This window comes from Sparus aurata, chromosome 6 (genome assembly GCF_900880675.1).
Source record: "Sparus aurata chromosome 6, fSpaAur1.1, whole genome shotgun sequence".
Lineage (NCBI taxonomy): Eukaryota > Metazoa > Chordata > Actinopteri > Spariformes > Sparidae > Sparus > Sparus aurata.
In genome coordinates, this window is record NC_044192.1 from 15,176,492 (window position 1) to 15,190,776 (window position 14,285).

The 14,285-nt window shown below is 40.6% G+C and overlaps 2 protein-coding genes across 3 annotated transcripts in view; one reads left to right on the forward strand and one right to left on the reverse strand.

Moving 5' to 3' along the window:
• Positions 1–8,107, reverse strand: part of igsf8 (immunoglobulin superfamily, member 8) — a 57,734-nt gene extending 49,627 nt beyond the window's left edge. Inside the window, exon 1 of the mRNA XM_030420333.1 lies at positions 8,012–8,107. The gene's annotated coding sequence lies outside the window, so the exon portion shown is untranslated. The remainder of the gene's footprint in view (positions 1–8,011) is intronic.
• tarbp2 (TAR (HIV) RNA binding protein 2) lies at positions 7,624–14,053 on the forward strand. Of its 2 annotated transcripts, none has more exons than XM_030420341.1 (7): positions 7,624–7,800; positions 9,349–9,663; positions 9,838–9,907; positions 10,092–10,209; positions 10,389–10,516; positions 10,805–11,000; positions 12,082–14,053. In XM_030420341.1, exons 2-7 carry the CDS (start codon positions 9,359–9,361, stop codon positions 12,237–12,239), a joined length of 975 nt encoding a protein of 324 aa, XP_030276201.1. In that variant the 5' UTR covers positions 7,624–7,800; positions 9,349–9,358; the 3' UTR covers positions 12,240–14,053. The 2 variants fall into 2 exon arrangements, with proteins under 2 accessions (XP_030276201.1, XP_030276200.1); XM_030420340.1 differs by lacking the exon at positions 7,624–7,800 and adding an exon at positions 8,196–8,441.
• Positions 14,054–14,285: the final 232 nt, after the last annotated feature.

A 14,285-nucleotide genomic window follows, 5' to 3' on the forward strand; every position in this document is an offset into this window, starting at 1 on the left:
ATGGGAGCAGTAACTAATGTTTTTGTATTTTTCTTGTGTTTAACTGTTTTTGGACGTGCCCACTTCTACTAACTTTTTGTATACCACAACAGTTAATAGGTGACGGTACATGTCAAAAAACTTTTAAAAACATTTTAAAAAATCCTTCTTCCCAACATCCTTCTACCCAGTCTTAAAAAAAGAAAAAGGATAACAAACACTGTTTCAAATAAAAGTAGGGAATTTCATCACGGAGGTGAGGACCTGTACAGCTGGAACCCCCCTGAAGCTACCGACTCTCCTGTTGTAACATTTACACTTCCCAGGCTGCATGGTTCCAATTTAGGGCTTCTAATGAGCTGTAGTTGAGGTCAATTTATATAAAACGTCCCAGGGCCGACTCTGTCATCAGGGGCCGACATGTTTATGGTGGTCTGAAGTGGGCGCACGGTCGAGTCCACAACATGAAAGGCAAACAGGGGGGAAAGGGGGTATGGGTAGGGTGTGTCAGGACAGCGGGTGAGGGTGAGGGGTGGGGGGTTAAGAAGACGGTCAGTGGCTTTTTAAACCTCTGCTTCGGCTACTGGTATTTTCTGCCTTTTTAAAACACACTCCCTCAGCGGTGGTGGTGCTTGTGGTGGCATACTGTAGCCTTAACTTTATTTTTACTTCTTTTATTTAGAAAGCCAGGAAACATTAAGTGTCGCTTCAAATAAAGTCCTAAAAAGAAAAATATACGCGGAGTGACACATACGGGCGAAAGAAGATGCCGGACAATCGGTCCCATATGGTTTTCCCACACGCGCCCCCTGCTCTGCAAGACTAGTGTGAGGATTTAAAAGGTCATTCCAGAGGATCCCAGACACACCTGTTAAAGCCATCACACAGCCCGTTTCCGACCTAACATAAAGAGGCAATTTTATAACATTCACTCAAGCAGTGTTTAGTTTAGCCGTAAGACTTGATGAGTTACATAAACCCTTGCTTTAATGAATTACTCCAGGGTGTTTCAGCTTTCTGAGCAACTCATCATGATGTGTTGAATAGAATGCTAATGAACCTCCTTTTCTTGTTATTATCTGGTCCTAACTGAATAGTCAAGTAAAACAATGGACTGTGCTCTGACGTAGCCACAGGCACAGGGCGCCTACTAAAGCCTACCAATGAGTGCAGAGGGAGAGGGTTTTGGGGGAGGCATAAAGCAGGACAAAAGCACAGGTGTCTGCAGGTGTGACTGGGTCTCTGTGGCAGAGCGGGGGTAGAAAAGGGAAAAGAATGTCAGCACGCCCAGAGGCACAGCAGTCAGGCCATAAGTAAAAACAAGATAAGGCTTTTTGGCAAAGGGAAAAACTAAACTGACCAGAGTGAACCATAACATGACCCGAAGAGCAGGAGAGGTCAGTTTAAATAAAACAGAGGAAAACAGAACAGATAAGAAAGGGCAACAGGTGAAAAGGTCAGGCTGTCTTGCAAATGCAAATTATGTCTTCTTTGCTTATCTCACATCAGATTGTTTCAGTTTTTCCAAATGGAGATTTGTTAGAAAACAGATTGAACGACGTGTCACTTATTTTAAAAACTGCTCTCTCTTGTTGAGAAGTGAACAAACAATTCAGCAGAAAAATGTTGGAAATGAATACTTCTGCAAAGCACAGATGTGTTGAAACTACATTTACATTTCTTTAGGTTCAATTTTCAATTTCATTTTGTGACAAAGCTGTGCGTGTGGTCTGGTTAAGGTTAAGCACAAAAAACAGGTTTTAGCTTACATATCCACAAAAATAGCTGCAAAATATCCTGATGTCACTTTATAAATAGTGGTTTGACGCTTGCAAAATCTGAAACATTTTCTTGAACAGCAGTATCCGGCTTGCCATCCATCTCACCTAGCTTTAACCCCTGAAACTTGTGACGTGACAGCTCATGTCATGACACTTGATGACATGTCACTTATTGTAGAAAGGTAATGAATGATACATATGGCCTGAACAAATTCAAACATATCTTTGGTTCACAGAAATGTAAATCAAAATGTAAGATAACATAAAATGAAAAAAATGTAAAACAAATAACTTTTTTTTTTTTTACAAATGAGCTGGAAGCGAGAAAAAACATTGTAGCTGATGTCAAAGACATCTATGGTACCCTGGGCCTGACAACCTAATTCGCCCAGTGGTTGAAAGCTTAACAACAACAGCTCGCAATCATCACTTACGATGCACTAGAAATATTTTTTTGCTGTGTTCGGATGTTATTGTGCATCAGCAATTCTGGAGAAAGAAAGCACCAGCAACCAAACATCCCGCATACTGTTCCTTTAAGTGTTTTTCTTAATCTATGTCGTAAACTCAGCACACATTGTGGCGACAAGCCTCAGAGTCCAGCTGATGCAACACTGTTGTATCTTGCAGCACTACTTCCTATCTCTCTTCACTGAATCATCATCGCATTAGTGATGGAGGTTAGACCACCCTCTCATTTTTGACAAAACAAATGGCAGTCTGTGTGCTTTGCATCATCAAACTCGGAGCGCTTTGCTTCCAACTCTAACCATACCATGCCACAGCCTTCTCTAGCCTTGAACTCCCTTTAAAGTTTAAAGGGAGTCCTCCGTTGCTGCCCAATGTACCAAATGCGGCACTAAATGAGGCCATTTTGTTTATAGGAACTGTGGGAGGGTTGTGGGTGACTCTGTGCCCCTTTAAAAAGATAATATGCTTCCCATTTAATGGCCTCCGGATGACAAATTGCTTCCAGGGGAAAATTAAGTTAAGAAAATTGCATGTGTGACACGTAAAGACATATCCACTAAACTTAAGATGTTTGACATCCGTAATTCAATTATACGCAGCAGTAGGTGCAGTTAGGAGCTTTTTAAATAACCACATAATGCAGGACTGAAGTGCATTCTTTGACTCTTTATCAGCGATCAGAAGTACTTCACATCATGTAACATTAATGTTCATTTATTTATCAAGACAAACTTTTCATTCCCTATTCAGATTTTAGATTTAAGGGTAGCACATACAGTTAAGCTGGCATGGTTTATCTCATTTTGGAATATCCCAACATCTCATGGTGATAGCTGGAAAAACCAATTAGAACCTAATACGCTTACAAATATCTTGTGCGCCCATAAACTGTTCTTTCCTAATGCTTACTATCTTGATGGTATGCTGATTGACATACAGCCCAAAACATTCTTGTTTGCTTTTTTTTTTTTTAAGGTTCAAGCCACTAAATACTTCCTTGGAACATTTTAAGTGAAGGGATTTGAGAGAGACAGCGAAGAGAAGAGAAAAGAAGAGAAAAGAAGGAGTGGTGGATGTGTAAAAAAAACCTAGGGAGGAAAGGTAGAGTAAACACAATGAGAGAGACCTGCCACTAAAAGTACAGTGGTAAGTGAGAAATGAGAAGGCGGCCAAATAGCAAATGAATCTGGATTTGGATCAACTGAATGAGGAAACTGAAGAAGGAAAAAGAGTCATGGAGGAAGGAGGGAGAAGAGAGAGACAGTAAGACAGACAGAGAGAGAGAGGGAGAGAGAGAGAGAGAGAGAGAGCGAGGGGGAGAGAGAGAGAGAGAGAGAGAGAGAGAGAGAGAGAGAGAGAGAGAGAGAGAGAGAGAGAGAGAGAGAGAGTCAAATGCAGAAAGAGAGCTGAGTGATTTGGGTTGGAAGCGGGAGCAGGGAGCCAGGGTTGGCAGGGTTTTGGTGGAGGAGTGTGGTGGTTCAGAAGTCCTCCAGCGCGAGGCGCCAGTGTGTCCGGCGGGGGCCCTGACCATGAGCTGCCTCACCCCCCGAGAGCCACGGCCACAAACCCCCTCTCCCCCCTTCACCACCAGCACCGCCACCCATCCAACCCAAAACCCACTGGCAGGCAGCGCTTCACTGAAGCTGCTGCTGCTGCTGCATGTTTATTTAATATTCTGAAGAAATTGAAATATCTTTGTGGGTTAACACACATACATACACAATTACATATCACTCACACACACACTCACACGCACGCATACATTCACACACACACACTACCACCACAATATATAAATAAATAAAAGTAGAGTAATAACGTTCTCTTGATCTGTGGCCAAGAATAGAGTTGGAGAAAATCTTTTTCAAATGGTGTTTTCAGAAGCATGGAGGGAGGAGCGTGAATGTCTGACACTGCATGTTGCCTGAGCAGGCGGCATGTCTCAGACTGACTCCCACAGAGTAGAGAGAGCGTCACCAAAGTGGTTGACAAACAAGAAATAGTTCCCATGTGACAGGAACAGAGTAGCAGAAAAATAAATGAAGCCAACATATATACATTTGCTGTAGATTTAAATGTCCGCTCAACCATACATGGATTCTATAAAATAAAAAAAAAACATTTCACATGTTGAGCAATTTAGAAACTCGGAGTGTGTGGTCTGTGAATGAGAACACGTATATGAGGTGTTTGTGAAGTGTTAAACGAACGAATGTGCATGCCAGCCTTTTTCTGCGTCTGCGTGTGTGTGTGCATTCATGCATGAGTGCACACACATCCATAATGAGTCTCTGATCGTTACAAAGCAATTCCTTCAGACAGAAATCCCTTAAACAGCCTCTGGTTTCTGGGCTTCATGCTATCCCCCCTTCTGTCTCCTCTCTCCTCAACAGCCACCAACCACTGCTGCTGCCAAAAATAACACAGGAGCGCCACTCGAACCCGCGCCTCACCACAGCACAGCTTGGCCGCAAGAGAGGGATCAAAACACACACAAAAAAGGAAACACATCATATTGTGGAAGGGGGGGAAAAAGAGCATTCATACTGCTCCATGCTTGAAGATATCTACTGATGATTTTGGCAAGCAAAGAACCACACACACTAATGCAACAGGCCAAGACAGGGAAAAGGAAAGTGTGTTTGTGTGCGCATACATTTTGGATGTACTGTTACTGCGAAGACGGAATTCATTTCTGATGTCATTCAGTCAGTGATTTAACCACAAACTCAATAAAAACACTTACATTATCACGTTATAGGTCAATAAATTAGGGCTTACGACTGGCAAATGAAGGCCCGGCTAACAAAGCAAATTAACGCTGAAAGTATGAATAATGAGTAGGAGGGGTGTACTCTGGTCACAGATAAATCATGGTGCTTTGATTGTAGGTTTGGGAGTTCAAATGGGAGACAACTTTACTCATTGTCATGGCCCGTTCATTTTGTGTTGCACTTGGCAAAATGTGCTTATCCACACTGACACACTGATGCCAGTGAATGAAGCCATCACAGTCCAAGCTCTATTTCAACGGTGGCCAGCGTGGGTTTACGAGCAAGCCGTCGTGGGATTAATCGCCGAGCCGCAGAAATAAAGGATATGATGGAAAGGTGGAAAATGTCCTGAAATATTTTATGGAAGTGCTGCTACATTAGTTGGGCAGGAGGTTCTGAACTTGTGGGTCCGAAGGATTTTAAGGGTCTGCACGACTCCTCTGGGTATTCAACAAGGCAAACGAGATCCAAACTAAGCAAAGAAACACCACCAAAATTAGATCTGTCAGCTCGAAGCCGTACTCAATAATTAATCACGATACCACCACTTTTTGCTGGCGTGGACTATAAATAAATGAAACATTCCTCCACCTCTTCACACAAACATGCTAAAAGGGTAAAGTCTGGTCCTGTCATGTTGGCTAGATAGGCATATTGTCTTCACAACAAATTCTTAATATTCTTAGTTCATATCATGTGGTTTGATGTATAAGTGTCTGTTGATTAGTCCTGTGTCTTTTTTATTTTCGTACTTTTAATTGGCTTTATTCAATTGTAATGCTGAAATAGCTTAATTAGAGCACCTTGTACATTTGTTTTAAAAGGTGCTGTACAAATAAAGTTTGCTGTTTTTTTCTTTGTTGTAGCAACGTTTGTTACACAGTTATTTTGGGTCCAAACCCTAATTTCTAGCTTTGGGTCAGTTTATCAAACTAGTCTAGTTTCCTGTGTTTCCGTGCTGGTCATGGTGTTGACAGGTGCCAGGCAACCCAAGGCCTTTAAGTATTAAAAACACCCTGACAGAGAGGCTTGTCAGATGGGCAGATTAGTGACTGACTGTCGCCCTCTTCTGGTAGTTTTTAGTCATGACAAATAAGTGCATACCAAGCCAGAAAATAACAGTTGTCAAGCAAAAATAAATAATTATTTACTCAAGTCATTATCTACTTACCCTAATGCCAATGGAAGGTCAGATGAAGTTTTGTAGTCCACGTAAAACGTAGAAAACTGAAATAAATAAATAAATAAATAAAATGGCTCTATACACCTCGTCCACAGAATCCAAGTCACACTTCTGACATCCCAAATTGATTTGGTAAGACATGACACCCACTATCCAGTCGCACTATCCAGTATACATTGGAGATTTTGGATTCAAAAAGGGTGTAAATGATGTCATCTCAAATCAATTTGGAATCTCAGATATTCCAGAGACTTGAATTACACAGGATGAGCGGTATGTAGCCATTTTATGTTTTTCTTTTGTTGTTTTTTTACAAAGTAAAATTAGTCCCTACCTACATAGCTGTTTTGTTAGATGAATGGTGCAACATTGTTTTGCTGTAAGCTCCATCAAATGTTTTGTGGGCTAGGAAACTTCATCCGACTTTCCATCAGCATGACGGTGAATAGATAATGACGGAATTTTCATTTTGGGGTGAACTTTTCCTTTAAGAATGTCCATTTTTCTGGTACTTTTTCATCCACTGCGCTTGTCTAACAGTCTGAAGTTTTCAGGTAGTCAACTGTAAGCTGGCTGGCTAGCTAGCTGCAAAAAAAAACCTGCAGCTGAAGTCACGTCTCTTCCGGGTTGCCCCATGGAACCTTATTTTGTTAAACTTTCTATGGTAGTGAATGGAGGAAGACAGATAATTTTTTGATCCCATTTGAAACATGTCATGAATCACACATATGGTTGTCAATTTAAAAGTAAATAAAGTTGCAGTTTGTCATAAAACTAATGAAATATAACACTGTGGAAATACATAATTTTAAAGACTACAGAGCTAACAGTTGCATTAGTGATGCTGTCTTGTTGACTGCTCACCAAAACCCATAACTTTGACATTGTAAAACCAATCCTGTTCATTAGCTAGCTCCCAAAACTGACAAACTCTCCCTTTACATAAGAGCAGTTGTCAATAAGACCAGTTTTATTGTGAGTTTCACCTTTTTTGGCACTTTTTCTGTGCCAAGTTGGCAGCTAAGTTTCTGGCCATGTTGGTGTTGGTGACGTATGTTGAGCTAGATGACGTAGTTAACACAAAACTAGATTACATTTACATTTAGGGCATTTAGCAGACACTTTTGTCCAAAGCTACTTACAATGACTACATTTGTCACAGGAAAGAAGCCGCAACATATCACTGTAGATAAAGCACATAAGAAAAAATAAGTTATGATATTTAACTTTATTTACAACCAACTGTGACTTTTTTGACTTGAGGAATCATCTTTTAAATAAGTAAACATATTTTAGTTCATGGCACAATTCAAACGATATCATGGTATTATTTGTCTTTCTTCGTTGACTACTCTCGGAGGGTTTTCCTAAATAAGCTCCGATGGGGTCCACCGGAAGAGGCGTGATTTCGGCTCTCTAGTTTATTTTTTGCAGCTAACTAGCCAACCAGCTAACAGCTAACTACCGCTAACGACTGTCAGGCAAGTGCAGTGGATGAGAAAGTACCACACAAATGGGCTTTCCTTTAAGGGAAAGTTTACTAGCTACTTAAAAGTACGTCCCTTTTGTTTGTAATACAAACGTCCCTCACTAAAGATGATCATTTTAAAAGGTAAGACATCTTGTATCTAGTATAAGTATATTTACTTGAACTAAGTTCATTTTCTGTACTAGCTTGGCATGCGCAAGATATCTTTACTTCGTTCTAACGTTACTTTATGCTCAAGTTTAAATGGCCGACCTCTTGATTTGGATAAATATTTTTACATTAGGACAATCTCAGTTTTTTATTTGACCTTTGTTTTAACTAAGTGGTTATTCACCTGTTTCCGTTGTGATGAAACATGGTCCGTGGGGTGGCTGCACACAAACACCTGAACGTTACCTCATTAACGGTCCATGCATCAATCTCCACCTCAAACTATTTACTTCGGTGTTTTCCGCTGTATTAAACGAACTAACCCGAAGCGTCCGCGGACCAATGAGAAGTCGAGTTTCGCGCTGAAACGTCCTACGTCATATTTGTGCTCCGAAAAGCAATCGGCAGGCTGTGTGCTGTAGGAGCGAAAAGGGGGCTTCGTCTGCTCTTCACATGTCGTCGCCTGATTACCTGTCAGCGAAAATACCGTCAAATGAAAGCAAGTGTGGTGGGGGGATTAACCATCCGAAACCGATCGGCTCTGTCTGCGTGAAATAGGGAATGAACGACGAGACAGCATCGGACAGCTGGAAGAGAAACTCCGGGTGCTCCAGGTGAAGCTGCACGGAAGCTAAGCTAGCATAGCACAGTGGCTAGCAGGGAGCCAGATAATAAAATCCTTTTGTAGTAGAGATTTATTTGTCCCAGCAAAACTACTGCTTTGAATTTTGTCTTACACATTGACATTTGTTTTACATACACTTTACTCAAATAGCTTCTCATTAAAGTGCCAGCTGTGTGACCAGAAGATACAGTTGTCAACCTTACTGTACTGTCATTAAACTTCCATCTAGACATGTATGACCCCTTTGGTCATCAATTGAATTAATCAAATACGTTTCCAATTTTTCTCTGTAAGCAGTGTGCACTGTTCCTGTAGAGTTCATGATCAAACTTCAACCAGTAAGCTATTCTGATTGTAGATTATTAGAAACAGCTAATGCAGGGGAGCGTTTCTATCACCTTGTCCACACCAGTAAGGGTGGACAAAGTAAACACCTGTCAGTATACAAATCAGAAGCACTATAAACTACTTCCTCCAAAATTGACCATACAGTTGAACACCTTGCTCAAACATATTTATCTAAAACTGAACATAATAACCTATGATTTATCGCAGGACTTTATTAGGCCCAACTCCTTTAGTTCTTGCCAGATGTACAAAATAATTGACAACTGGTTTATCAGTGCTGCCATTGAGAACATACTTGTAATATAGCATCCTCCAGCCTTGCATTGTTTTAACTACCATTTTTAAGTAACATAGTTGTTTTCCTTTCATATTTTGTCATATACCTTTTGTATGAATCAAAGAATCATATTTGTAAAATTGTAATCATTTCAATCAATTTGTCTAAAATCAGTCAGTGTAAAGGAAGTAAAGGGAACTGTGTATTTACTTTCACACTGAGTTTAATAGATTGGAGCAAGCTGAACATTGCTGGGCTTCTCTTTCTTTAGTATTGAGCAAATGCTGGCTGTGAATCCCGGAAAGACGCCCATCAGTCTGCTGCAGGAGTATGGAACGCGGATAGGCAAGACCCCAGTGTACGACCTGCTGAAGGCCGAGGGACAGGCCCACCAGCCCAACTTCACGTTCCGCGTCTCCGTTGGAGAGATCAGCTGCACCGGCCAAGGGCCCAGCAAGAAGGCAGCCAAGCACAAAGCAGCCGAGGCTGCTCTGAAGATGCTCAAGGGAGGCCTCGGAGGTCCCGCTGGAGTTAGCGTTGGAGTGGACGGCTTTATTGGGGTTGACGGGTCTACTGATGGAGACAGGTCAGTTTCATACTAGGCATTTTTCTTTTCTTTACACTGTCTCTCAAGTTGAAATGGTTTTGGCCAGCATCAGCTAATGTTAGCATGTGAAAGCACTTGACAAATTTGAGATGGCGATCTGTGTGGTTTCATTACTTCCTCTTCTGTGTTTGTTTTATCTTGTCTTCTGCACAGTTCCCAGTCAGAGATGAAGACCTCAGGCAGTTCTCAGCAGTCTGAATGTAACCCTGTAGGAGCGCTGCAGGTGATTTACTAAACAAAGATAACTACTGCGGTTTCAGGTTTTATTTATTTTGTCTTGTCTACTAATAGATTCTGTCACTGTTTAGTCGGTCCTTCAAAGTTTTGTGTTATTAGCAACATCTGCACAGTTCATAGTTACATGCGCTTTGCTTTTAAAAATAATTGTTTGTATACTTCTTTGCCAGGAGTTGGTGGTGCAGAAAGGATGGCGTTTGCCAGAGTACACTGTCACCCAGGAGTCTGGTCCAGCACACCGCAAAGAGTTCACTATGACCTGCAGAGTCGAGAGATTTGTTGAAATCGGTAAAATGCATTATGCTTCTTTTCTTGGACATTGTGCAGAAAATATGGATAATATGTCGCCCCATCAAACAAAGTAGAGATTAGGCTTGCTCAGTCTGAGCAGAAATATTTTTCAGGCTTGTCATCAATCAGGGGTCCTTTTTTTGTACAACATATCTCAATCTGCTGTTTCTCCTCAGGAAGTGGAACATCCAAGAAGCTAGCCAAGAGGAACGCAGCAGCTAAGATGTTATCGCGTATACACGACGTCCCAGTCGACCTGAGGACCAGCAACGACGCTGACACGGAAGACGACACTTTCACCATGGTGAGAAACAAGATAAAACGTGTAACCGTGCATCAGTTTACAAAGACGCTGCATGTAAAATTATTCCACACATTACGGGAAAGGTTGCACAACATTGCATGTGGTTTACCTCATGCAAATATTGTGTTTGTATTGTTGCTTCATCGTGTCCGTCATCTTCAGTTGTTTATCTTTCATGTTATGCAGAATGCCAACTGCCACCCTATTACCCCTTGTCTTGCTCATACATCTTGCTGGAAGATAATAACGGGGTTTATTCAATGAACTTAATCTCTGCTGCACACACAGCACATGGGGAACAGAGTCGAGTCGGGGAAAAGTAAAGGCTTCAGCTGCACGTGGGACTCGCTACGTAACTCTGCCGGAGAGAAGATCCTCCAGCTCCGCAGCCACCCTCTGGGAATGCCCTCCGACTCCAACTTCTGTTCTTTACTGAACGACCTGTCTGTGGAGCAGCGCTTCGACGTCAGTTACCTGGATCTAGGTGGGTTTACAAATGGCAGCAGTTTAACACAAAAATGCACTGTGCATGTGATAACCATCATAAGGATGCAGGCTTTTGTTTGATGCATTGTACTGCTTTCACATCTGGTTTACATCATCTGCTCATGCTAAGAATGTCACAACCTCTTGGGTACTTGTTGATAGCAGCGAACCACAATGAAAGGGCGTGCTGTGTGGTTTGTATTAGTGTCATCAGATATGGAGGAGGAAGTAGCCTGCAGCTGTTTGTTGTCACAATGATCCATTTTATATGTGGGCAGCCCTTCACAGATGGACAGGAATGCTGACTAATTTAGTGCTGAATTTAAAAGCTAAATTGAAATTGTTTTGTTATTTTGCTGGAATTTATTGAGGAGCAAGCATCGAGCAAGTTTTGAGATTATAAAAACTGTGTTCATATGATCTCATAAACAAGGATTATTAAAAACAAATGTTATTAGTGGTATTGTTATAGTAATAAAATTAAAATCTGTCTTTTAATTCCTTTTTGTTAAAATTATTGAAGCTCATCTATAAAAATTCACATTTCTGATGTTACTAATCTTTAACCCTACCACTCAATCCAATACTGTCTTTTTTACTTTATACTTGAGTTTATGTGTTGGCAAAATATAGATTAACGTTACTCACTCTAATAGCAATATTCCTTCATAAAACTTCAGCACAGGACAACATACTCCTACCTTTACACTTACCTACAATGCTTGAAAAAAAAGAAGGAAGGAAAGAAATTTGACCAAAAACCGGTCCCTAGTTTGGTTAAGGACTACAAAGTATGGCAGGTGTCTGTGTTATGTAATGTCTATAAATGTGGCCAATGATACGTTTTATGTTAAGAGAGGGGGAGCATAAATAAAAGGGTAGAAAACTGTCCAAAAACTTCATCAGATGGAACATGGCGATAAAGTCTGTCTGTAGTCAAGGCTGAGACGCATCATCCATATCTGTGAACCTACAGAGACATTGCCAAAGCAGCATCAATGGAGGAAAAATACTTTACTGTCAAAATCTTGAAAGAGAAACTTAATTTTTTAACATTCTTCTTTTTTATTGTTTTTCAGAGGAGCGCAGTCTAAGTGGCCTGTGCCAGTGTCTAGTCGAGCTGTCCACGCAGCCGATCACAGTGTGCCACGGCTTCGCTCCGAGCATAGACGCCGCTCGAGCCAATGCAGCCCACAATGCACTGCAGTACCTCAAAATCATGGCTGGAGGGAAGTGACGTCGTCCACTTCCTCACAGACTCGAAACTCGCCACAACTCAGCGGCGGGATGGATATCCACTTTGAACGAAGGAGGCACTTTTGTGGAGAGTTCAAATAACGTGAATTACCTCAGATTTGGAAATAGAGACTTTTTCTGTCCCCAAATGAACCCCAGGAGCTTTTTTCTTCAGTTCCTTTTTGTAGCCAATGAAGATTTAGTTGCCCAAAAACTCACGCACCCCCCTCTCATTGACATTATTTGTCACCAGTTGTTTTTAAATGCTTTTTTGTTTAGTTGTTGTTTGTTCAGCATCCAGACATAGAAACCCAGAAAACTAAAGTTTAATATTCTCAAATCATGAAAGCCATTGTGGCAGTGAGATGCCAAATAACTGCAGACAAATTCTGATCAAAGGGGTTTGTAGAAATTGGGCTATGAAATTGCCGATTATTGGTGCTTCGCTTAATCCCCGTTCACATGGATGAACGAAAGAAATAAAAAATTGCCTTGTGCCGAAACATGGAGAGAAAAGGACTCTGCTGATCCGATATCAGAGGAAAACTATTTTAAAGACTGTCCTGTTTTCACATGAGAACGTGTGAGTGTTGAAAGTGTGTCTTTTTGTTTTGTATTCATTTGAAACCTTAAAATCTCAGACTGTTCCTCACTGATGCTTTTAATGTTTGACCTTCAGGATCCGAAATTTGGACATTTCCCCCAATCGTTTTAAAGTCGTTCAAGTCTACTGTCAGCTGAAACTCACCATGTCAAATAAGTTACGATACTCGTTACTCGTTCGAATTAGAAAATTAGAAATGAAATAAAGATGAGTCGATTCAGCTTTCTGAAAGTGAATTGTCCTGTAACGTGTGCAACATCGCCCCTTTAAAGATTTTCGTGCAAAAGCCAGGCTGATGTCTGTTTTTTTCGGAGCATTTAAAAGAAACTATCTAGCAATCATGCATTTAGAGACATTAAGAAAGCATTGAATGTGAGGCTAATTTAAGAAATACAAGCTTATAGTTCAATGAAAAATCTACTTATTGGTGCCATTTTATCCTAAATTTGAAAAAAAGTGTAAAGTGTTATGAAGTGCCATTTTTTTTGTTTTGTTTTCTATCACTCTTCTTTTAGCACACTGTCTTTGCATGGCATGAGATCAATGAAACCATTTCAGTTCAAAACGAAGTTAAGGGATGAAGTAGGACAAACCGATGTGAGTCTCCGGAAGCCTTGTTCTCGTTAAAATCATGAAAATTGTTCCTACTTCCCCTTGACTTTCAAATCTTATGATTTTAATTCCCTATATTGTCATCATTTCACATTTTTTTCTGTAATGTGTCTTTGTTTCCTGTAACAATATGGATGACCAAGATTACTTTCTCCAACTACCTGTTGTACCTCGGTGTGCAGATTCACTACCACCTACCTTACTGTATTTGCATATATGTTGATACACTGCCTTGCACTCATCTGAAATAAGTATAGATATTAAACAGTTTGCACTACTTGAAAAGATAATGTCCTTTGCACAAATGCAGGCTGACCAAGTTTCTGTACGTCTCCTCACTGTAGTACAGTGTGTTAAATGTAACCTCATTCTCCGAAAAGGCAGATCTGCATACTGTTTGTGTGTTTATTGAAAGAAGGAACTCGACTGCTGGTTTTTAGTGAATTTTAGGTGCTGAGACCAATGACATCAATGCTGACATCTACACATTTGTTGTGATAGTAGAAAATGTTGCCCAGTTTTAGAAAAAACAATGAACTACAATGTGAGCTCCATGTGAAATTGACTTTGTTTCCAATAAAGATTTTTTGTAAACTTTATTGCCAACTGTTGTCATAACTTACTCTGATTCTTGATTGAGTAGAGCCAGTCACTGTGTTGATATACCGGTAATTGCATTATTATGATATGAGAGATTATGGATATCATTGTATCCTGATGTGGTTTCAGTTTTGTCTGCATTAGAGTAAACTGTTTTACTTGTTCTAATAGTTGGTTGTACACACTTAATCATTATATCCACATTACTGGTGATTATTTGTCAGGAAGGTA

Coding starts and splice junctions, on each gene's coding strand:
- tarbp2 (XM_030420340.1), top strand. CDS start 8,389: ATGAACGACGAGACAGCATCGGACAGCTGGAAGAGAAACTCCGGGTGC. Junction 9,664..9,837: donor GGGTCTACTGATGGAGACAG/GTCAGTTTCATA, acceptor TCTTCTGCACAG/TTCCCAGTCAGAGATGAAGA. Junction 11,001..12,081: donor CGTCAGTTACCTGGATCTAG/GTGGGTTTACAA, acceptor ATTGTTTTTCAG/AGGAGCGCAGTCTAAGTGGC.